General features: G+C 38.7%; 1 protein-coding gene across 1 annotated transcript in view; it reads left to right on the top strand.

Moving 5' to 3' along the window:
* Positions 1-25987, top strand: part of b4galt2 (UDP-Gal:betaGlcNAc beta 1,4- galactosyltransferase, polypeptide 2) — a 203640-nt gene extending 177653 nt beyond the window's left edge. Inside the window, exons 6-7 of the mRNA XM_030752923.1 lie at positions 12289-12393; positions 25281-25987. Coding sequence (XP_030608783.1) covers positions 12289-12393; positions 25281-25431 — 256 coding nt within the window. The 3' untranslated portion in view covers positions 25432-25987. The remainder of the gene's footprint in view (positions 1-12288; positions 12394-25280) is intronic.
* Positions 25988-26389: the final 402 nt, after the last annotated feature.

The raw sequence follows: 26389 nt of genomic DNA on the forward strand, positions 1-26389 counted from the left end.
AAGAGTGGAGAGCTGCAGACGTTTCTGATTAATCCAATCAAACAGGTCTATGGTATGTGAGTGTGTGTGTAACACCTTAGTCGTTACAGGGTTTGGACCAGATGACAGGTTCGGCTATGGAGAGTAGAGTTAGTGTCACCACAATTAAGGACCACAGACCAAGAGAATAAATTTAAATTAGCCGGCAAGATTTATTTACACACAACAAAAACCATAAAAGACTTTGACAACAGAAAACACAACAGCATACACCTTCCTGGTGTATAATCCCTCTTTTTGTTATCTTAACCAAAAGAAATAACTTAAATTTAGGGTTATTTGTTCAGTTCCCTTTGGTTTGTCTGTTTGAGTTAACTCAGTAGTCACTAAACCTAGTTTAGTTCTCTAGCTTCAAAATCTATTTATCTATTTTATTATTATTTTTTCCCAAAATTAATACAAAAATTAGGCTCTGTATTCAGATTCGGCAGACTCAATGTTATGTTAGGTTTAACCAACAAAATAGTTTGCAATCTCAATAATATCACAGCAGTACCACACAGGGTCATTCAATATTAAAATAAAAATATTGAACCAAAAGACACAACTCAAAATAATCCAGCAAAAGGCTGAACAAGGTGTGATGCACATGAGAGTCTCTTTTCTTTTGTCCTGCTGTTGATCCCTCTATTGTCTGTGTTCTGCGCTAGTCTTGAATCCACTGCTGTTAGCAGTCAAGGATAAATCCTACCAGTTCGGATGAAAACGGTCAACACTCCGCAGACAGCATGTTGCTCCACATGCACAGATCAGCAAATTCACAGTTCATCAGGTCCAGTGGCTCGCCATCTCGTTTCACCGCGTATGAAGTCCCACTTCAGTACTAGCTCAACTTTTCTCCACTCCAACTTAAATGGCCTAATGTAAGCAACATAAAATATCAATAAATAAACAAAATAAAGCGTTGGCTGCTTAAGACATTAGCCAACAGTCAGCGTTTTACTTAATAGATGCTGATTAAACCGCACACCTGCCAAAATGGCGGAGCGGAGATAAGTGAAAACACAACACTTGCACTTCAATTTCACACATGGGCATCATAATATCAAGTTTTAAAACACAAACAACATAAATCTGACATCTTAGCTTATACTGTTTCCCAAATAATACATTCAACGTAACAAAATTCTCAAAAGAAATAAAATACATTTTTACGAACTCACCAAGTCCCATTCAGCAATGTACACACGTCTGAAGGGCAGGATAAAGTGGAAAAACAAAACAATTTCTCAAAAAATTAAAGATATTCTTTTAGATAAGTTTCCTTTGTTTAATAACGGCAGCTCGACGTCTGTGTGTCTGCAGCGATCTTGGTCAGAACCGAAAAGAATCCGGTTGGCTACTACCAGTCACATGGGCCACGCTGGGACACTTTCAGAATAAAAGCTTGCCTATTTAAAATTTCAACCATACATATTTTTTAACCAACCAATAATCATCCATGGATTGAATGTTTGTTTTAATATTTTTAAACCAGTTTTTTCCAGATGAAATAATAAACAAAAATAAATTTTAATCAGGTTTTTACCTCATGCACACTGTCACCTGGGTTACATGTGCATGTCCTCTGTCCAGAGGGCTACAGAGCAATGGAAGTTTTCAAGATAGATCTCACTAGTGGGCAGATATCTATGCTTAAAAAAAAATTCAGAGCTTTTCATGCGATGCCTCTATTAGTTAAGACTTTGCTGGTTAATGGATTCACTGCAGGAGTCCAACTGTAATTCAGCATATATGGAGCATTTTATTCCACTTATAATTGGTGTAATTGCTTGATTATTTATTTATTTATTCAAGACTGATTAGGAATAAAAGGCACTCAGGTGAATGCTTTTAATTTGAATAGCAAACACTGAGGCTGAGGATTACTTCGAAGTTTCGAATGAATCTCTTGTGACTAGGTGTGCTCATTGAGGAGGGCTACTATGAAGACTATGTGAAAGTGCAATTTGAAGGATAATTTTATCACTTCCTGTCTAAAAGTTACTCAGGCACAGATAATGGTGTTTGTGATATCTTAAATATTAGGGCAAAATGGCATAAAATGAAGAGTAGAAAACTGATGCTGTAGTTATACAGGAATATGTATATTTGATGCATTTTTATTTGGTAGGATTTCTGAAAGGTCCATTTTGATCCATTGTTGTTGAAATCATTCAGTTGAAATGCTAATACTCACTGAGCACACTCTATATGTGTATATGTGTATTAATATATTTTTTATGTATATAGTGCTTTCTATTTTATTTCATTTCATCCTTATTTGTAATGTGCAAAGTTCCCTGAGGTGGGATCACTAAAGTTTATCTTATATGAAAGCCAAAAAGCTGGTGACCATTTTAGGATACAGGTTGCAAAACCAGTCTGCAATACTGAGAGTCCCCACACTCAGACCTTTGCCTGCTGCCCAGCTTCACCCGGTGGGCTGTGCCTGATGCTCTCCTTTGAGCTCCCCTGTCAGGCCTGGCTCCAGAAGAGAGCCCCAGTTCCCCACTTTTGGGCGAGGTTTTACGTAATGTGGCTAGATTCGTTTTATGATTGTTATTGTTGTACACTGTCTTGTAATTTTACTGTTACTATTTTCTTTTTCTTTTTAATTCTTTTATTCCTTTCCCTTCAAAAGACTTCCCCTTTTGCCAGGCCACAGTTGTAAATAAGAATTTGTTCTTAATCTGTTCGCCTGGTTGAATAACGGTTTAAATAAAATAAAAAAATAAGCTCCAAAATCTCCGCTTCATCAGGGTTTTCTGAATATGTCCAAAACCTTTGGAGGTTTTCTGAACACACTTAACTGGGAGGAGACCCCAGGGTAGACCCAGAACATGCTGGAGAGATTATTTGTCTCATCCAGCCTGGAAACTTCTAGGGGTCCCCCAGGACAAACTGGAAAGTGTCGCTGAGGAGAAGGACATCTGAAATACCCTGCTTAGCCTGCTGCCATCTAGTCCCAACTTTAGATAAATGGAAGATAATGGATATATTCCCATTATCTTCCAATTGTCCATATTCCCACTGAATTGCATGCAAATCACTGTCACTTTCATGAAACTAATATAGGGCAACATGGTACATTATTATGCTACAAGCTGCCAGTACACAATTATCGCCTGTATTCAGATAAGTGGTATTCAGACAGAAAACATTCCCCACACCACGACACCAGCAGCACCCTAGACTGTCGACACACATCAGGCTGGGTCCATACTGTGATGCCTTCCAAGCCTACCATCTGTAGCCTCAGCAGAAATTAATATTCATCTGACAAGGCTACTTTTTCCTGACTTAAACGATCCAGTTTGGGTAAGCCTGCTCCCACTGCTGCCTCAGAGTTCTGTTTTTGGCTGGCAAGTGTTGGGCCTGACATGGTTTTCTACTGTTGTAACCCATCTATCCCAAGGCTGGATGCTGTGCCTCCCAAGATATTTTTCTGCTCGGTTATAAAGAGCCATTATCTAAGTTACTGTGTGCTGCCTTTCTGTCAGCTCCATGCAGGCTGGCCATTTTCCTCTGACCCTTCTAATCAAAAAGGCGTTTCTGTATCCTGAACTGCCTGTCACTGAAGGCTTTTTTTTTTATTCTGAATAAACTCCAGAGACTGTTGAAGTGAAAATTCCCCAGTGGTTTAAGAAACACCCGTATCAGCTCATCTAGCCCCAAGAATCATACCCAATTTTGAGTTTGATGTGAACATTAGCAGACTTGTATGATAATGGGATTTTCTTCTAGTGCTGTGCTGACACCTGATTGGCTGACTGGGTAATTGCATGAGTAACCATCTGTGCAGTTGTTCTTAATTTGGGAAGGGGATTGAAAACTGAACCAAATTGTGCAGTCTATGAGATACACTTCCAATCATATCAATTCCTTTTATTAGTGCTGGCGTGTTGTTCTGCTGCACCATCAAACTCATAACAGTGAAGTCTTTGCACAAATAAGTTTCATTTTAAGCCTTTTATCTAAAGTTTCCACACAGAGGAGGAAGTAGCCATAGAAATGCATCATGAATCATTAAAGGGCTCGATAAAGAATTGGACACATAAACAGAGTGGCTATTGTCATTCATATCAATCAAATGTTCCACTTCTATTTATATTCGCAATTAAGTGTTCAGTGAATGTCAGGTATTGAATAACTGACTCAGTCTTGATGAATGTTATTGGACTGCTGTGGACAAGAGTGGAAACAGGACAGGACCTTTATTAAGCTTGATATTTTGTAGTTTTATGAATATTAGAAAGTTAGTCATCCATCAATCCATTATACCAACTCTGTGTCCAGCTAAGGTCACAGGAGGGCTGGAGCCTGTCCCAGATGACTTTGGGGAAGAGGTGGGGTACAGTCTGGAACAGGTCCATTACACTCATATCTGACTCCAAGTTCTAATCACCTAGCAAGCATCGTTTTTGCCCGTGGGAGAAAAATGAAGCACCTGGAGAAAACCTTGCAGGCAATGGTGCTAAACACCAGATCAGAAGCTGTTTATTTAATCTTATCATAGTAAAATAAATCTTATAAAAGCACTGAGGTCTCCTTCTGTGTTTTTTTAATCTGGCTGCTTTCAGTCTTTGCACTTGAATCTCCAAAAAAGTGCTTTAAGTTCCCCCACAGTAGAGAAATCTTCAGCAGCCACCCACCTGCTATGTTTCAGTGGAGGTGGCTGTTGAATGTGTTGTCTCTAGATTATATACATCATACAGAGCACACTAAAGCTTTCCTTCCTGCAGCTCCACTGTATCCTCAGTGTCCTGTTCTTTCTTGCATAATAGTCACACAAGCTGTCACACTGTGTTACTGCCTCCTGCCTGTCAGAGCTGTGGAAAATATTCACTGTACTGATGTGTCACTTGAGTGTGTTGTGTGTGCGCTCAAGCTGATTACCTTTCCTTTGGTCAAGGACACAACTGCAAGAATAAAGAAATGCTATTTGATCAGTTAGTGCACAATTCATTAATGCGCATACGCCTACATAAAGAATGCAAGGTCACAGCTGCAGTGGATGTTTCTTTTAGACATTTTTAGCTCCTTCCTGTGTCACACTTTAACCACACGAACCCTATTAGGCATAACAACCCTGAGCTTCATTCATCTAACAGTGTGTGTCTGCATTGATCTGAGGATTGTGGTGATGTGTGGAATATTAACAGCTGCTTTTGCCTTCTGTCTCTGTGTGTGTGTGTGTGTGTGTGTGTGTGTGTGTGTGTGTGTGTGTGTGTGTGTGTGTGTGTGTGTGTGTGTGTGTTCCTTTTGTGAACGAGTATCTTTGACCAACATTAATCATCATGCAAAATTTCATATTGACAGATGAGGAGATGGAGAGCCGGCCCACCCTCGGGGAGTGTTTCATGAGATTTTCAAAGAAAATTTTGAAAGCAGGCAGGGAAGGTAACAGGCAGCGATGCAACGATGTAGCAGAGGATTTCTGAGCGGCCCTGATGCTATTTTACACAAGCACGCTCTGATCTTCTTATGTTTGAGAAGTCAGCAAACAAAGCTTAACAGTGCTTCTGATCAGCTCAGCTCAGTATACACACACACACACACAAACACACACACACACACACACACACACGCACGCACGCACAGAGAGAGAGAGAGAAGTTTGGTGTAATTTATAGATAAGTATAAAACAATAGCAAAGGTATTCAAAAAATAGCACCCCAGTATTCCAGTTAATCCTGCTCAAAAATCATGACAATTCATAAAACTCTCATTTTAAACTCTCCTTTAAATAAGTGATGGATCTGATGTTCCTCACCTGCATCCATTACTTTTTATGTGTTAACAGTTTATTGAACCATCCAGCAGATAAGGAACATTTGAAACTTTTTCACTTATATTGAGTTGTGTTTGTGGCCACCTTTGAAAGGAAGTCCAAAATGTCCTCTTCTTCTTGCTTGGGTTTGGTTTCCACCAGAGCCTTAATAACATGTCTAGCTCTTTAGCTACTGATTGCTCCACTGTGTTGCCCAGCTGATTGTTCCTGAGCAGCAAGTATGCAGTTGCTAATGTAAGAACTATGAGACTGAAGCAAAACAGTAGGTGCTAAAACTTTCTGCAGTGTTGAGGGAAACCACAACACATCAGGTACCACCTTCTGGTGTTTCTTTTCACAATGCATGTTGGGAAATAGTGAATTGGTCACAGGGTATGCTAGACGAGGACCTAATTGCAAGAAACACACAGGAATGGCAAACAGATGCTCTGATAAAGGGCAAAGGGAAACTGGGGCTATATATATACACAGAAGGGTAATCAGGGCAGAGTAGAGAGAGCTGTAGAAAACAATACACAAACTAATCAAGATAATGACAAGAGAGGAAGTAAAATTAAACATGACAGGAGATAAATAATTACCAAAATAAAACAGGAAATGAATAACTGGAACACTGAACACAGGAGAACTTGGCACAGGAGGATAGAATGGGGGAAATTAATAACTGAAAACTGAAATTAGCCTAAACACAGATCAAGGAACACTAGTGAATAAACAGAAATAAATCCCCAAACACTAATCAAACCAAGAACCAAATATAACAACAAGAGTCTAAAAGTCCAAACTCCTGGGCCCAAGACCCAGAACCATGACAGAACTTAAGATAAGCAATCTAGTAATTTATCTACATTTTGCAGTAGCTTACTTTTAATGCAACTGGATTTATATTGGGTACTGATTCAGTGTTTCACATTTTGTGATGTTAACTAAATTACTTTGCAGCAGTAAAAGGAAATTTTGTTATCATTTTTATGTATATTTTGATTTTTGACCATATTTTAACAGAGTAAATGTGACTTAAAACTAAGCTTTTAAAATAAATCTTTCCTATAACTGTGCAACACAGTGATTGATGATGATATGTGAGGACTGGTTGGTGAGGAATCTAGATTTTAACACACAGCAGAGTCAACCACAGTCCATAGTTAAATTGTTCCATCCATCCATCCATCCATCCATCCATCCATCCATCCATCCATCCATCCATCCAACCAACTCTAGCACAGAAACTTCTCGTAGTAAAGTGATAATGCTAATCACTGAATCACCATGCCACTTAGTTAAAATGTTATTATAACAGTATGTCTCCTAGTAAGGTGACTGTAATGGTTCTAGTATAAGGATTTTATGTTAAAGCTTGGTACTCTTATTTGGATAAATGTTGCCTTTTCACCCAATGTTCATTTTTTTCTGCTAAAATGTATAGGGCACTGAAACTTAGTTATTTAACTTGTTGGGTTCATTTTGTGTTTTTCTTTTTTTTTAATTACTCTTTTTTTTTTTTTAACGTTAAATAATCTATATGTGGCTTGCCATTTTTGTTCATTTTTACAATTATTCCAGTGATTTTTTTTTACTAGGTCACATTTATTCCACTTGGTATCAGAGACATATTGTCACTGCATTTATCTAAAATCCCTTCTAAATTTCTCAAATTCATTTTCATGAAAGGTTAAGGCTCAGGAAGTAAAACTGTCCAATATTTCATGAACCAGTAAAGACTAGAAAATAGTACAAAATAATTTTCCAAATTTACATAGCAAAATATGATTTATTTCCACTTTTATTTATCATCTCATTACCCCTGAATTTATTATTTGACTCTCTGGAGGGGTCCAAGTCATATGTTAGGAGCTACTCAAAAAAATTAAAACAAATATATTCTGTATGGTATCAAATATTTAAACATAGCTCCACTTCAAGTACAACAGTAAAATGCAGCGTCAATCAGAATAATAAAGCATTTAATAATTTAGCCCCGAGAACTGTAGAGCTTTCTAAGTAAATAGAGCTGTTATTTTGGCCTTTTTCTTTAGCAGATCTTTACCTATAACAGATTTTTTTATGCTCTGTTATTTATATTTTCACCCAAGGAAGAGATCTGCAAGATTCTTCCTACAAGTCCCATCACCAGTCCAAAAACAGCCATCTATGAAGCTGTCTTCATGGCCAATGGTGAAACAAATCGCTGATTTACTCTAAAATGTCTTTCATGACGTGAATCTCTGACTTTAAAAATAAGATGCTGAGATTTGTACTGAATCAGATGAAGAAGAAGGGATTCACCCCAGGCGAGCCTTTGCTACACTCTCTGCAGGGTAACAGCCACAAAAAATAAAGGTTATTTTAAAGATGCAGAACTGTGAATAATATAAAACTAAGCTCAGAGAAGGACTGCTTTGCACACTTTCAAACCCACAAATTATTTGCACCATAATAAATCTCAAAATTATGCAAATGCATACAGTACATGCTCACATGTGCACACGCACTGACAAAGCAGTCATCTGTGCATGGCTGCTAAATCAGCAAAGTCCCTGAGATTTGAGAGAGAAATAAAAAAAAAATTCTTATTTAGTTTTTCAATGAATTTATTTATGGGGCTGTTTTGATGGAGTTTGGGTTTCTCTTACTGGCTGATGTGCTTTTGATGGCATGGCGTTGCATTCTGGGTTATTTACATTTTTTAAAGAAGATGAGAGGTGAGGAGGAAAGGGGAAAGTGAAGGGGAAGGAGATGAACACAGAAGGTAGAGACAAGAGGGGGAGATGGGAGAGGGAGGGGAGGGGAGGAGAAGCAAAGTGAAAATAAGCAAACTGTGAAGAGAAAAATGCACAGAGGGGAATGGCAAGGTGAAAAGAAAACAAGGAGGAAGAGTATGAATAAGTTAAAGCCATTTTTACACATTCACTTCAGCCCTGTAGTTTTATACACATTATCCAATGGAGGTGCAAATGAGAAAGCAAATGTACTATGCAAACAGAGTGGACATTAATGATCTTTAACCTCGCTCCCAATGTTAGAATAGCACTGGTAATAGTCTGGGGTATTCACAGCTATTGAATGGTCATCCTGTGTTCTGCCTCCTGCATTCCTAGGCAGCACTTTCACTAAACCAGAGTATTTCCAGAAGCAATACTCTGGTTCTGCTGTGTGCTGCATGTGAGGTTAAGCAATTCCCTGACCTGATTCTTCCAACATTTTCCAAAGTTAATGTGTGAAAATACCTTTAGGGATAGTCAGGAAGAGAAGGAGTGGATATGGAAAGAGGCAGAGAGTTAGAGTTAGTTGAGTTAGACTGATAAACCAGTAAAACTGAGTTGAACATCAGTGCTGGAGTACAAGGAGACTACTCTGACTCTATCCAGTCCTCAAAAATATATTGCATTTGGAATACAGACTTATTCGAAGAGGCACATTTGAGAAATGTCGCTTTTTAATTTGTATTTCCTGCTGAGGGCTACATGAGGAGAGTGAAACAAGCATAAACCTAGGAGGCAGTTAGCTTAGCCTAGCATCAAAAATGTTTCTCACACCAAAATAAAAGATTTGTGATTTTTTTTTTTTTTTTTGGAGGCGGTAAATGTTAGTAAATGTTACTAGGCTGCAGCTATTACTACAGAGCAGTTTGCCTCACTCTATAAAGGTTTTAATTATGATCTTTTTGTTGGCGGAAACAGAAACATTTGCCATCAAAGCAAAGCCAACACATTTCAAGAGGCTCAACTTTTACGGTCTCCATTTCCAGTTCACCGTTTCACTGCAGCTCAGAGTAACTGGTCAGTGTTTGTAGACAAGTCCATCATTTCCACTGAAACTACAACTACAGCAATATGCTAAGAGCCAAAGCAACTTCTAGGAGGTGTTTAAAAACTGGTTGAGGAATACACGTTTTCCCTAACAACAGGTGGTTTCCAGGGGGTCACTGACTGGTCTGTAGACGTGTCTGAATGCTTTAGTCGCTGCCATTAGGAAAACTCCTGGAGGAGTGGTTCCCAGAGGTGTCCAGCTGTTGCAAAATGGTCTTTAGGCCTGTGTGATTGGGGTTTTATTCACTTGATCCTAAAGTACCACCATGATGGTCACACAAAATGACAGACAAGTCAACAATATGATTAGCGGTCACATATCTGCAAAACCTTAATAGTATGACATGCTCTAAAGGTTCTGCCAACCATTTTTTGTTTCCTTTTCTTCTTTGAACTGTCCGAGTTAAAGTTAAGCTAAATATATCATCATGTACAGAGCTATTTAGCTTTACTAAATAGCTCTGTACATGATGATGTAGGCAATTTTCCAGTCATGTTTCTTTGGTGTTAATAAATTCACCATTCCTTTACCAGAAATATTTTTATTATAAAATGTGGCTGCAGAGGCTTTTTCACCATGCCAATTAGATATTGACACAAAAGCAATTCACAAAGCACTGACTTTAACCTTCAGCAACCTGTGCAAACATCTGATATCAGCTTCTGAAAACTCAGGCTAAGGTAAAAGAAGGAGAGAACAAAATTGGAGGTGAGCGTAATGAGCAGGTTCGAAAAGAGAACGGTATGAATATGGTAAATGAGGATGTCGAAAGAAAGGGAAAAAGAAAAAAGGGAGCGTTCCGCATTGAAAGTGTAGAATACGGGGCAGTTGCTGAGGAGCAATATCAGGCATGGATGCTTTTTAAGACAAAGAGAAACTGCATGAATCAGAGCATTACGATAAATAAGAATTGCTCATTCAGTATCTTTTATGCTGTTGCGGGTATGAATATCAATGTCTCTGGAAGCATCCGGTTTTAAACTGGGCTTTATGTGGAGCAGATATGTTGTTTGTGTTGTCTCCACTCCATTTGCTGTTGCATTAGATATAAATCTCTGTGCCGATTTGCCCCTGTATTGAATCTTAGCGGTAATACAATGTTACCACTGTTTCTAAAAGTTCTGATCCCACACTTTACAGGGAAACACACTCCAGAAGCTGGCCTTTTTCCCAGCTGATGTCCCCAGAGTGGAGATTGGTTGGATCATTTATGTTCGTGGTATAAAAATATCATTGCACTGTTGTTTTTTGCTTTGTTTTTTGTTTTTTGTTTTGTTTTGTTTTGTTTTGTTTTGTTTTGTTTTGGGGTTTTTTTGTGATGTTGTGTCTAGGTGAATTATGAATCTTTAAGGGATGGCACTAGGATTTCTTGTGTAGAACAGTAGAAATCAAAACAGCATATTTTGACTCAACTGTATATCAGGTATACCAACACAAATTCTCCCCTGCAAGAGTAGTGAGGTGTTATGAGATATTTATGGATTTAATATGTCTTATAGTGATATTTTAGCACAAATATTGATTGCTACAGTTGCTGTAGTCATTCATTTTAGCCTTCCTGGCTGGGAAGGGACCCATGGGTACCTAATGAAGACTACAGCAGATTATAAACAATCTCAACATTAAATTTCTATTGTCATATTCTCATTCTCCCTTCTTTTGTTGTTAGTCTCTGTGATGTTTATCCAAATCTCAGTAGGATCAGAGAGTAGCGTGTATAACTTCTGAGAAACAAAATTAACTTTTTCACAGTTTTTTCCATAATATGTGCTGCATGAAAGTCCGTGTATTTTGGGGTCAAAAGTTAATTCGTTGGTTGCAAAACCTTGCAGAAAATCTGAAAAGTGCATTGTGCAGTAACTCACACAGCTAGGTGACAGATCATCGGGGCTTTTCATTGGAAATAAGAGCTTTTCTTTCAGTAAGATTGAGCGTTTGGTGTGACAGATGGATAGCCAAAAACCACGGCAGCTAAAGCTGCAGTAATGAGAAGCTTCAGCTGTTTGACAACAAACACACATGAGATTAAGTCAGTGGGAAGAAGATAAAATTCATTCATTTTTAAGCAAAACCCTGAAAGCATTTGCTCGTTCTCACTTCTAATATATGAAAAAAAAGTCTGCTTTCGGCATCTTTATATTATTATAAATGCAGGTTGGTCGTATTAGATTTAGGACTGAAAATAATTAAATAATAATGAGCAAAAGATTCTTTTTATACATTTTTTTTTCAAGCACAACTTATTTAATTTGTGGATTTCCAGCTCACAAACTTTTTTATTGTTATTATTTTTTTACTATTTAACATACTAACATACATAATCACAGGCTTTAGATATTTGAAACAGGTGTTTTTAAGAGTTTTTTTCTGACCTTTTGTAGACTAAATTATTTCTTTTTACTTCTTAAGTTCCATCATCTCAGGCTTCGGCTATGGGAAGTTGTGATTTCCATAAATTGATTCTCTTTGGCGTTGATTTAATAAAATAGCTGACAGATGAAATAAAAAGTTGCCACTTTACCGTATTTCTTTATTAATGTGTTCTCGCTCTCCTTGTTTGTTACAATATTTTCTCAATAATCAGCATGTTTCCTCTTTCGGCTCCTCTTTGGCTCTCTTGGTTTCCTTTCTTTCTTTAATAGAAATTCTATCTGTATGTGTTGCAGGATCACTCTGAATGGGATGAAGGTGTCTAGGCCAGACGTTCGCATCGGCCGCTACAGAATGATTAAGCACGAGAGAGACAAACACAACGAGCCCAACCCACAGAGGTACTGCATCACTGTCTGAAGTCGTTCTCCAGCTTTATATTTGGATCGATCGTGCTGCTTTTGTTTCACAGCTACTCAGTTCAGACATTTCTTTCTGAATTTTTCATCTCGTTTTGAAAGAATTATGATAACGTAGCACTGCAGAAGTCATCAGTGGCATGGCTTTATAATTAATGTTACCTACAGTACAATATACTGCTCTGAAACATGAGGCTGTGTAAGTGGAGCAGTGAGAAATAAGAACATTTTATTGTGAGTCTGCTGTTCACTGCTGTCGTCCACATCATCCACCGTCACTCTGTCCAGTTTTTCAAGACTTAGATGCTAAAGATACTTTAACCTTTAATCGGAGGTGTTTAAATGAGGACTTGACCTTTATTTTTAGCTGTTTCTTACACTGTGCACATTCACACTTGGGAGCTGCCTACAGCTGACAAGTTCCACAGCTCGTCATAAGAAACAGCAGGCAAAAGGAAATTTACTGCCTTAGAAGTGTTTAAGTGTATTACAAAAGACCTTTTTATATTACTTCACTAGCCTGAGTGATGCAGCTTGGGGCAATTAGTTGCTGTTTGCCGAAGTTGAAGATGGCAAAATGTACCTGCAACACCACAATATTGTTTTTGTCTACTTGGCAAAGACCAAATGAAGCTGATCTTTTAGTGGCAACATTTAGAGATAAAAGAACATTTTTTGTTTTGCTGTACTGATCATTTCATATCAGTGAAAACTGTGTTCTAGGGAACTGTAACCACAGATATCACTGTATATACAGTACTGTTCAAAAGTCTTAAGTTACCTCTCATTTCTTTATAGTTTGCTTCCACAGAGCCACACTTTCTTGTAATTTGTTTAAAGTGGCCTTGAGCAACAGTTCTCCAGGCTTTCTGAAGGTCTGTCAAAGTTTTTCATTTTCACTCCAGTCCTTGTGCCTGGCCATTTTCAGAGGAATGTTTTTGTAAGCCACTTAATACCAACCTATGAATCATTCAAGCATGACAAAGGTCCCTAACTCAATGATGAACCAGTGTTAAATCTACACACTTATACAAAAAACCTATTGTATCTTGATGGCACTGTGTTACGAGCATTTTGTTGCGAGCACTGTGTCACAAAACACATAATTTCTTCCCATTTCTTTAGTTAAATCTATGAAAAATGCCAAAGATAACACAGTTTTATAGGCATAAAATAGTGTTTTTGCACCAGCAAGGTGTAGTGGCAGGTCTAAAAAAGATCTACAGCAGATGAACAGTATCTGAAAGTCAAGTCCTTAAGAAACATGAAAAAATCCAGCAAAGACCTGACACAGGACCTGAGAGATGCATCTGACTCTTCAGCTGATCCATGTACTGTTCACTGAAGCCTCATCAGAAATGGTCTCAGTGGGAGGGTGGCTGTCAAGAAGCCATTATTAAGGAAGCGAAACATGGAGGAAATTACAAATTACACAAGTACTGGACTGAAAATCAGTGGCAACAGGTCTTATGGAGTAATGAATCCAAATTTGACATCATTGGCTCAAATTGTCAGTATGTATGCAAGAGAGGAGAGAGGCACAACATCTGTAAGGACAGTGGAGGCTCTGTCATGGTTTGGGGCTACATTTCAGCCAGTGGTGTTGGGGATCTTGTCAAAATTGATGGAATTATGAACGTAGGAAAGTACAGGTGGATTTTGATCCACTATACAATACCATCTGGAAAGCATCTGATTGAGCATCTGACAATGGCTTCATTTTTCAGCATGACAATGATCCCAAACTGTACTGAAAAGCATACCTGGATAGAAAAATACTCAATGGAACACTTATCAATCATGGACTGTCCTCGCCAGAGCCCAGAACTCAACATTATTGAAGCAGTGTGGGATCATCTTGACCTAGAATGGAACAAAAGGTAGCCAACATCCAAAGAAGAGCTTTAAATGTCCTTCAAGAAGCCTGGAGAACTGTTCCTGAAGACTGCTTAAAGAAATTACAAGAAAGCTGCCTAAGAGAGTTCAGACTGTGTTGAAGAATAAAGGTGGTCATATCAAATATTAACTTTCAAGTTTGAATTGTACACACTCTTTTTTTATTTTTTTTTTTGCTTTCCATGTATGTTTGCACCTCTTTAAGACGCTGCACCTATTTCCTATATTCATAGCAAAAAATAAAGAAATAAGCAGTGGTTCAAGACTTTTAACACAGTACTGTAGTGCATCAGTGATGCAGTCTCAGGTGTAGGTTTAAAGTTTTAGCAAATTATATTCTGCTTTTTATTAGTTGTTTCTAGTAAGTAATGCTGGATCTGAATGTTTTCTTTCACACTTTATGGTACAGTACATGATAAATAAGCAGCATTAATGCAACATAAACATAACACACCTTTTTGCCCCAGACATTCCAAATTAGCTTAGTTCAATTAGTGGATTTGTATTATATGTGTTAAATATTTTCTTGTATTATTTAATCTTTGCAGGTCACGCTGTCGTTTTCCTACAACTGACTGACAACTAAAATGTTTCACTCGTAGGAAGTGTTAAAAGATTTGAGCAATAAACCAATGACAAGTAGACATGTTACATAATTAAAATCAATGTGGCTTGAAGATGCAATTATAAATTCTTGATTGCTGTTAATATTAGGTAAATAGTAAAAATACGAGCATTGTAATTTGCTCTCTTGTAAGTGCAGAGAACAGTAGATGGAAACTTCATGTCTGAAAGTGTCAGACGCCTGAACAAACTATAAATAAAACAAACCTCTGAAGGCCACAGCTCAACCTCTGTGGTCACCAAAAGATTGGGAGATTTTAAAATGCCAAGGACAAAATGTTTTCACTAAAACAAAAATTGCTTTTCAGAGATACAGCCCAGGGGCTTAAATGCTGCTCTTTTGGCTACACCCATTTAAATTGCTTTTCAGACAAATGCGTAAAAACCTTCCCCTATAAGTGTGTTATTTTATGGTTTGATGAATGAGACCCAATATGCAGAGATGAGCCCTTCTAGACACATTAATCACCAGGAGTATAGCACCTCACATTAAGCTGCTTAAATGTGGATTATCACTGTTTATTCTCCTCTAAGAGCCCCCGTTTTCATGCCTGAATAGGCTGGGCAATGATGCCTCTCAACACAAAAAATCAATAGTTGCTGTAGCTCGGGCAGAATGAAGATATAGTGAAATCTGTAGTCTCTTCCAATAACATTTAAGTGTGATCTCATGTGACATTACTGCTTTGCACCATTCTGACAAACTGTGCTGCCTCGTGGTTCAGAGGGAGGTCTGGTTTAGTTGTAGCTCCTAAATTGGTTTATAAGAAGATTAAAAACTGCTGGCAACAAGAGCCATGAGTGAAAGAGTATTGACTGTGTTTGCTGGAGCCAGACAAATTCTGACCAGCTTGATTTGAATTTTGAAGATAGCCTCTGAGCACTGTGTCTGATACATTGTTTCAGTTTTTATTTAATGAGCTAGCCTGAATGGGATCAATATCCCTTTGACAAGAAAGGTTTTTGTACAGCTAGTGAAAAAAAAAGCAACAACAACAAAACACATCAGAAAACGTCAAAAACTGAATTTGGAAACTAAAATTTTTTTTCTTTTCCTAATAAACTTTAGATAAATCTTCTAAGCTTGGTACTCTGACTTTCTCCCACAGTCCAAAGACATGCCGTGAGCTAGTCTGCTGCTCTGTCTTTCAGAATTTTGCTTGTTGGTAGCTCATTTTCTACAATACAAAATCAAGTCACAGCTATTGGACAACTTTTGTGTATCTGACAAATTCAAGGGAACCGATTATGATCATTTTCAACTCCATATTTTTATTCTTGGACTCTATTAGAGCAGCATTGCATGAGTCACAGTTCAAAATAATCCTTAATTGTCATAAACTGCACCTTGGTGCGTCCACTTAGTTCACCGTCCATCTGAAACATGCCATTTTAGCTCCTCTCCCTTTAAGGTGAAGGGTGAGGGTTTTTGGTTGGAATTCTGTGACTCCCTTGGTAGATCTGGGTTCTCTGGCGCAGTATCTTAAGCCAATTATCACAAATTTAGGAGTCAAAGAAGATTCAGACCTTAAGCTTGACCTTAGCCAGGTCAAGGCTGTAGTTAAGTCAGGCTTTTTTGACTTGAGACAGCTGGCCAAAATCTCCAGATCTCCAGAGGTGAGACTTTGAAACAGTAATCCATACCTTTGTTACAACTCGGCTGGATTACTGTAATGCACTTTCTATGCAGCATAGCAGGTCCTCTATGGCTTGGCTGCAGTTGGTGCAGAATCCCACTGGATGTCTTAACTGGTGCTCGCAAACCTTAGCACATTTCACCTGTTCTAGCCTCACTGCACTGGCTGCCTATTCATTTTAGGATCCTTTTTACAATTATTTTATTTCCCTTTAAATCCCTAAATGGACTTGCCCCCCCTTACCTCTCTGAGCTGCTACAGTCGTGTACTCCCATCCGGTCTCTTGGGTCAGCAGATCAGCTGCTCCTGATGGTGCCTAAAACTAGGCTTTCACTGTAGCAGCACCAAACCTGTGGAACAATCTACCCCTGCAGGTTAGACAGGCCTCATCACTGACTCATTTTAAATCACTTTTAAAAACTCTTTTCTTTGGCTTTTAACACCAAAATATTAATTCTGTGAGCTGTGTATTTAAATGCTTTGTGTATGTTATATGTAATATGTGTCTTTTAGGTATTTTATGTATTTATTGAGTTGTGTTCTATGAATTTTATTGTCCTACTGTACAGCACGTAAGCCCCTGTGGGTGATTTAAATTGCTTTATAAATAAAGTTTGATTGGATCGGATTGGGTGGGCTTGAAGGAAGCATGTCAGCTTTCTTCTGATTGGCTGCCCCACACAAACAAAAATTTGAAGAGCGGATGGGCAAGGCTACTTTTCTCATGGCCAAATCTATGTGCAGGAGTTGACCACATTAAGGATATTGGTTCTCTTTTACATCATCCTGAGCCAAGAGGAAAAAAAAAATCCAAACCTTTAAATGGCCTTCAGAGGGGTCACTGTGCTGAAAGGCAACTGCAGGGGCTCATTCTTTATGACACATAAAGAATGAGACACTTGTTTGATTTCACACCGGATGCCCTTCCTGATACAGGCCTCCCTGACACAGCCCTCCCCATTTAACTCCCTTGGGACTGGCACTAGGAATACACTGGCTTCTGAGATGATTTTTTTTTTTTCTTCAATTTGGTTGGTAGCTTGAAGAGAGAAATTCTTTCCCAACTCCTAACCTCAGATTTAAAACATGCCATTTGATCTTTTCTTTGTTTTAAAAAAATATATATATCTTCCCTTCTTCATGCCAAGTACAGTCTGCAAGGTTAGAAATTAACCAAAAGTGTTAAATCACCAGAAACAATATGGAGAGAGACAGAGGTTTTTTTTTTTCATGCTTCACGTCTCCAGAAGTAGAGATGTCAGACATTCATCTAGATGTGGTTTAACTTTTAAATTAACAATCTATACTGGAAAATGGCAGCAAGAACTTAAATGTGAAGATGTCTAAAATAACCAGGCCTGTGTAATGTGTCATCTATCATTGTTTTGTGTGTGTGTGTGTGTGTGTGTGTGTGTGTGTGTGTGTGTGTGTGTGTGTGTGTGTGTGTGTGTGTGTGTGTGTGTGTGTCAGAGAGAGAAAGATTCAACGATCCGTCTGTAATTGCCTGCTGAAATGACACCGATAGAAATAGGAGCCAGCTAGGTCAGACTGGTCTAGTTGCCTTCATCAAAATCAATAAATCAGCCAGTAGACTGAAAGAAAGTGTGTGCGTGTGTGTGTGTGTGTGTGTCCAATTGATACTGCTTTGTCGTTTTCCTCCTTGTCTTGCTGGTCGCTCTGGACTCCCTCTCTGGTCCATAGACCACACTTCCTCAATAAGAGGTGACACCAACAGGGACGCTATTTATTTGAGGTCGATGTATTATTCATAACTGTGGCGAGAGGCAGAAAATAGCTGCCTATTAGTCGGCAAAAACTTCATTTCTACAGCCCTTCTGGACACTCATTATAATGTCTCGGAAATTTCAGCTTAAAGGATCTGTTGAAAAGAAGCAGGATTTGGGCTTAAATAAAGCATAGCAGCTTAGAATAATCAGGAGGCTGTGAAAGGAGGAACGGCCACCTCATGGCAGTGTTCAGGCAGTGTGGGTGAAAGGAGAGTGTTTCTCTCTGTCCTCTCTCTGTGTATCTGTCTTTGGACATTATATTTAATTCACTTTTCATCTCCCGAAGTCAGTTTTGCATTTATTTCAATTCAGTTGTAAGGGTTTTTTTTCCTCTGGAGGAAATTTTTAAGTCAATTCAATATGTCAAAACATCTGGGGTTTTCTGAAGAGAGCATAAAAAAGGGCAGAAACAAGGGAATAGTTGTTTGGTTACAAAGGTAAACCGTGTTCATGGAGACACACCAAAGAAAACACATCAAGCTCACAAGAAAAATGCATATGACTTACTTTCTGATGATTGTCACTAAACCTGAAGTGGTATAAATATCAGTGTATGTTGTGGATATTTGGCTTTATACAAGATAGTGCTAGATATAACTTCAGGGGAGCACTAAAGTTTTTACAGTTTATTTATAATGAGGCATGAGTGCATTTGCTGCTTATCTCTGAAGATATTCCAGTGTGGACCAAACTACTAATTAACCAACACGTCCATCTCTCACACCACCAAGTGCAACTCAGGAAGGTCGTACGTTAATCATCTATCCATAATAATTTATATATATATATATATACACACACACACACACACACACACACACACACACACTCAAAAGTTTGATTAATTTTTACTTCAGCTGTACTGACATGGCCAGCCTAATGCATGCCTGACATACTGTGGGTGAGCAGGTGCTTCTAGTGTGATTGGATTAGAGTATTGTTAATGCTCAACACCACTGGATGGAAGCATGGACAGAACCAGCAGGAATAATACTGTGCACATTTACTCGAGTACTAAATTATAGGTCTTTTGTATGTGTACTTGTAAGTATCTCTATGTTATGCTACGTTGCTGTTCAATTCTACTATGGCAGAATATAAATATTGTACTTTGTACTCCATACTGTTTATTTTAAAGCTTTGGCTAGTTATTATTTTGCCAATAAATTGCATTATTATGGATCAAGTTGCCCAGCCTTATATAGGAAATTTAAATCATCAACAGCTATAATAATCCAGTAATATTATGTACAGTACATGTAAAGTACCATTCTACATAATGAGTATGTTAACTTTAGGTACTTAAGTAAATGTAAGTGTATAATTTCATCACAGCTTCAGTTACACAGGCCTAGAGATTAGTCAGTGACCCCATGGCAGCCTCTAGTCGCTAGGGAAAAATGTGCATTCCCCAAATGGCAGACGAGTGGCCCCTTAACAAGTCGTTGGTGGTGCAGACAGATCAGCGTCTTTCATACAAATTACTACACATGAAAACTAGTGCAGGCTGAGGGCCATGAAGATCCTAAAACAGCCCAGCCACCCCGGACACTCTCTCTTCTCCCTGCTCCCATCAGGCCGGCGTTACCGCTGCCTGAGGACTAAGACTGAAAGGTTGAAGAAGAGTTTTTACCCTCAAGCCATCCGTCTGCTCAACTCTGAGCCCTAACTGGACTATTATTGCACAATGTAAATATTATAATCTATAATTCCATGTAAAAGTGTGTATAGTGTATAGTATATAGAGTATAGTGTATAGTGTGAATTACCTATTTTTCTTTTTATTCTTCTTATTTATATGTGCGTGTATATATGGTTGCAGGTACAAAATACATTTCACTGTGCATTGTACTGTTTATAACTGTGCATGTGACAAATAAACACTATCTTATCTTATCTTATCTTATCTTATCTAACTAACACTGTGACGTTAACTTGTCCACCATTTTGGACGTATGACATGGTGACAATACAGGATCAAGTGAATAAGGCCCAAGTCACGCAGGTCTAGAGACCAGTCTGCAACCATCTGGCAACCACCAGTTGTAAGGAAAGAATTAGTATTCCCTGATCGGTTGTAAGTTTTTGCTGGAGGCTGATGGGAGTTTCTGGGAAAATAATTGCTAAAACCCCAGTCACACAGGTCTACAGACTGGTCAGGGAGAAACTACTGGCGATCGTGGCAATCTGGTAGCAATCAAAGGAATCACTATGAGGCTTTTGGTGCAGCACCTGCATCTGATTGCATCTGATTTCACCCAGTGAGAGCTAGGAACCTCCAGGAATCTGATTTCTGATTATCTGATTTCTTGTGAGGTCCCCTGCTGTGTTCTTGGTCCCTGGCATCCCATTTAAAAAATCCTGCAAATACCCCTGGTCCTGAGTTTGCTGTATAACATGGATTTGGAATCACTGTAGCTCAGGAGGTAGAATAATGTAGGTCCTCTACTAATTAGAAGTTTGGTGGTCCAATCCCTAACTGTTCCAGTCTTCATGCCCAAGTATCGTTGGACAAGATACTGAACCCAAAGTTGCTCTCAGATTCATCGATTGGAGTGTGAATATTAGATAAAAAGCATTTAAGCGCAGAAAGAAGTGCTTGTGTGAATGGGTGAATGAGGCATGTTGTATAACACGCTTTGAGTGCTCAAAGTAGATACATTTCTTAATTCTACTATAATTAATAATTATAATTCTTCTATAGCTTGCTATGTTTTCCATTTCAGGTAGGTTTTAGCTGATTCCTAACTTTACACTTTCAACATATTCACTCCACTAACCAGTCAAGTTGCAATCCATGTCTGTCCAAACTTTGACCTTTAACCACCAACTTCTAAATCAGTCAGTCCTTGAGTTCAAGTGATGGTTTGGCGATACTTTCTCAGAGCATTCCATTGGGATTCTATACTGGAAATTATTCAAAGGTTGACTGGCTACCATAAATAGGCTACATTTAAACCATTTTAAGGACCTTGCTCTGAAGTACATCAAGGACTTATTGGCTTTTGGCCCCTCATGTGCCTGGGTGTTATAAAGTAGATTTTTTTTCACATTGTTGATTTCTAACAGGAAAAACTTTTCCCTGAGGAACCCATCTCTGCTTTGATCATACTATACTTTGAGCACTAGACTTTCTCTCTGACCTGTCTGCCTCACAGTAATATAAAATGTTTACCTACTTCATATAGTCAAAGTTTTGTGACAGAGAACAACCTACAAAATCAATTTGTCTTTCAGAAATATAAAAAAACAGTTTTGTTTTAAGGTTGTTCCTGCAGAGGTCTGCCAGTCAATTATACTGATAAACTAAGCTTTTGTTTCCACTTTTTGTCTTCAGGTGCAGAGTTTCCTCTCTGTTTAGATTCAGATTAATGATTGAGCCTTTTGGGAGAGTTTATCTGGAGTGCCTGCGTAATGTCCAGCTTTTACCAAGGGAAGCGTTGTCTCGACTGTCTGATGAATGTTTACTATCTCCTCTGCACACATGCATTCACATTCACTCGAACATTCACAGGAGTCCATTCTCTCAGCTCATCTGAAATGCTGGTTAGGCATAGCAATGAGATGTCGGGTCGGTGGATTTAAGAAAGAGGCACATTCATCACATGCCATAAAGTATCAGTTAGAGTGTGCACGCACATACATACACACTTTGTGTCTGGCAAACAACACCCTGTGCATTGCAGTTGAATGAGCTGCACAGCAACATTGTTCAGTATGTCATTCCTTTGTTATCATCCTGGGATAATGCAGCTCGAGAGAGTGTGTATTTGGGATATGTGTATGTTTTTGTAAGAATGACCGTTGAAGAATTAATTTAACCTGAACATGACTTTAAATTTAGTTTTATTCAAAATACAGTAGAAGTGGGAAGTAGCTCATTCCCTTTATTACTGAGAGACCAATGATGATTAACATTAGCTTAGCTTAGCAGCTAACAGCTTCATAGTTACTATGGCTTGCTGGACAACAGCTAAAATTAAGACTAAATATAGAATAAATAAATAAAGGTTAGGTAATGTTTCTGATGGAGGGTTGATTGGACAAAGCAGTAAGGGTACTGAAAAAACTTACCATTACTTCTGCCTGCATTTGTTGTCCTGTAAAAAACTAAGTACACCCTTTAAAGCTGAATTTAAAAATAAGTGTTTTCAGTTACAGTTTTTAGAGCATTTGTAGCACCATCTTTCTCTTAAAAAACTATTTGGGGGGGGTCACTTTTTGTTGCCTCTGGCTGCAGCAATGAGTTTTATGTTAGAGACCAAGAAAAGAATATACACTTATAAATTTTTGTCTCTTAAGCTGTAAGTGCTTCTTCTTTGTTGGCTAGCCGCACTGAAACAGGAGAATTCACCTTTTAGCCATAATGCTGGGAAACAACATTGATCATAAAGCACATTATCCATTAGGACTGTGTGGAGGAGAGGCTGTTGGAGTCAGGTGCACCGGTGGTCCATCGGATCGACAGGATCAAGTGGACGATGTCCCCTGTCTATTTGATTTTTCCTTGTTGGGTTGACGGTGGAATGGCGCAATCAGCTGGCTGAGCATATATCCAGAAGATATGATCTGCACTTTTACTATCCTTCAGTATCTCCACCAAAAACAAAAAGCCACCTGACAGTCACCTTCACAAGTTTGACCACATTATTTCATTGAGCAATGGCTCAAAGGCCAGACCTTAACCTGAGTAAAATGCTGTGGCAGGACCCTAAGAGAGCTGCACATAATCGAATGCCTGCAAACCTCAATGAACTGAAGTAACACGATGACATGAAGTAACATGATGACATGACAAGAAACAAATAAATTACCCAAACTGTCAAACTATTCCTGTAAGCCTTTTTTTTTTTTTCCAACAAGGTTAAGTGGGTCAATTCAAAATGTGGCACTAGAGCAAAATAACCCTGATTAGCTGGCAAGGCAAGCTATTGTTGAGATCCTTAAACAGAAATGTTTTCCTGTGAGACCCTCAGTGGAATTAAAAGGAAGCTTTACTTAGCCCAGTCAGGACGTCTGGAAATCAGGCTAATGAATATGTAAGGAGGACTGTCTTTGGCTCGCCCTCTAACTCTATAAAGTAAGTCTTACAGCCTTGAAAGGATACATAACGTAACCCACTCTGTGTGTGTGTGTGTGTGTGTGTGTGTGTGTGTGTGTGTGTGTGTGTGTGTGTGTGTGTGTGTGTGTGTGTGTGTGTGTGTGTGCATGTGTTTACATGCATCTGATATTCTCTATACTGTATGTAGGTAGGGATTATGTTTAATATCCATCATATGATAGATTCATCCAAAGATTTAGCTTTTTTTTTTCTAACCCTCATTCACTTTATTTTTAATATCAGTATATCTCTGTCCATCTGTCACACCCAGATATGTTTATCTCATTGCCTATCTGTCCTTCATTTTTCTTCCCTGTCATCCAGCCACCTTTTTTTTTTTTACCTTAAACACACTCCCGTTCCTCTTCTGCTCCTCTCCCTTTCATTCCCCTCTTTCTCCTAAACTAATTTCCCCTCCTTTCAAGGAGAAAGTGCCAGCCTTTTGTAAAACACGTGATTCTATTTATATGTTATTGTATTATATATTGTGCAGCAGGAAGATGCTTGACAATGTTTTTGCCCGGCTTCCATTCATGCCAATAAAGCTTTTGATTTGATTTGAGAGAGAGACAGAATGCAAGAAGAGAAGCAAGATCTTCACTAGTCAAGCTCTGACAAGGATCTGTAGGCTCACTGGTCCATGTCAGACTCAAGTGTCATCTCCAGTTGCATGTCCAAGCATATCATTAAGAAGACATCTTTTGTTGCAGTCAGTCTCGGCTGCCTTTTGAAGTGAATGCAGTTCTAGGTGTTTGCACGCATCAGCTTTTTTTCTGTTCAGTGACCCCCCCCACCCCCCCACCCCCCCACCCCCCCTACCCCAAGAAAAAAAAAAAAGCATTTTAAAACAAGAGTGTTGTAAACACGCTGGTAGACACTGTGGCCTCATTTCCATTCAGACTGCCTGCAAAAACTCATACTACTACATGTACAACGGTGACAGGCGGGTTTGTGTTATGAATCACTTTTAATGCCAAAGGTTGCATCACAAGCTGAATTGAGGCTCAGCAGCCGCTCTGTGTAACTGCCTGACACACTGTGTGAATTATTTTCCCCTCTTTAATACCAAAATCAGAGCAGTTTCTGATGTAACTGCTGAATCACAGCCAATGGGGAAAGATATCCCAGCATAAGTCAGACAAACCCAGGTAGATATTATAGATCATACTGTTCAGAGTCCCTGCGCTAGGTCATAGCACCACCTGTTGGTCGAGTTATTTCTTATCTGTGCATTGTCCTGTGTGCAGAATATGATCTTTTGTGTATAATTGTGCATTGTATGTTGCATTTAAATATGTACCTGCAAAATAAAACAGCTGTGGTCTGTGCAGAGTGGGGCGAGTATAACTTTTAACTTTTTAACTTCCTCCTATCTCTTCAATTTTCATGTAAAGGCGGGACTTAGCAGTCATTATAAATTGTAAAAATTAAACCCCACCTCTCACCCTATGACAGTTTTGATAGGCTCCAGCTCAACCAATGACCCTGACTTGGATAAGTGGATGAAAATGGATGGATGGAAAAACTGTCCAATCATGGCACAACTTTAAGGTGCTGTTTAAAGGGCTTGCAAGAATAGAAAGGTTATAAATCACTGTTCTTTTTGATGATGGTATAGGTGTCAGTGTGACATGCAAGTGACTTAATTTTTTTATTATTAAATACTTGCAATGGACCCTACAGTGAAACTCTTTTTCCTTGTTTTCATTCTTTTTTTGTGTGTCCTTAGCACTGTGTTGGGCAACCTGAATTGAATCTAATTTTCTTTATTGTCTCCCTCATTTCCCACCCCCTTCCCTTCTCTCTCTTTATTTAATCCATTAGATTCAATAAAATACAGAACACCAAGAACACAATGAAGAAGGACGGCATCAGCTCTCTGGCCTACAGACTGGTTCAAGTCAAGAAGTATCCTCTGTACACGAACATCTCTGTGGAGATCGGCAAGCCACCACCTCGGCCCATTAAGGGCTAGAAGAAATGAAAGAGAGAAAGTGGATGATGAGGGGGAGGATGCATATTAACTGGTCTAGAGTGAGGAAGATGTGAAAGAACAGAACTTAAAGGATGGGAAATGTCTCACAGGCATCTGAAAGAATCTGAAATTGAAAATAAGAGAGTAAAACTTGGCACAAGCACATCATAGTGTCTCTTTCTGCCTCTTGTCCACTCTATTCAGCTTGATATTTCTCTCTTTAAGGACTCAGGCTCTTTCCACCAACAACTTCTTCAGGCAGCCAGTGGGTGGTATCACACCTGTAACAATCGATGACTGCAAAATTAATAACTTGTGGACCAAAGGTGGATTATCAGTGGCGTCAAACTTAAGTTTTTTTGTTTTGTTTTGTATCAAACTGGAGGGCAACCAATAGCATATCGACAAGGAGCATTAACAGGAACTACTGTTGGGTGATTAAAAGAATAGACAATGTCATGTAACACTTTATGGGAATGTTGGCAAAGGATTTCTCGATGCATCTTCAGACTGCTGCCACAAGAAAATGGACTTTTTCATGCATATTAAGACAGTTCAAGAAAGAATTAACTTTGTGCACATTAATAGCCCCTGGAGGCAAGCTGTAACATTACCAAAACATAATGACATGCAGTGATGGCTGTGAAACTGTATCTGATGGCTTGCATATCAGAGACATCAGCTTCTCTTGCCCTATGATGCTAACAGACAATTTACTTTGGACATTTTCGTCAGGGAGTGACTTGTTTGGATCTAATTACTCAATCAAACCCTCTGCTATCAATTAATGAATGTGTATTGTGCCTGCATCTACGGCAGAAGAGTCAATTGAGCGCTGATGAAACATGTTTGTCAGCTGCTACAGACACCTGGGAACTCTCTTTTTGGTCTCCGTTTTTCTACGTATATATGAACTTAAACTCTGGAAGCAGAAGCTGACTTGTTGGGAGTTTTGCAG

The sequence above is a fragment of the Archocentrus centrarchus genome, chromosome 17 (assembly GCF_007364275.1).
Source record: "Archocentrus centrarchus isolate MPI-CPG fArcCen1 chromosome 17, fArcCen1, whole genome shotgun sequence".
Taxonomy (NCBI): domain Eukaryota; kingdom Metazoa; phylum Chordata; class Actinopteri; order Cichliformes; family Cichlidae; genus Archocentrus; species Archocentrus centrarchus.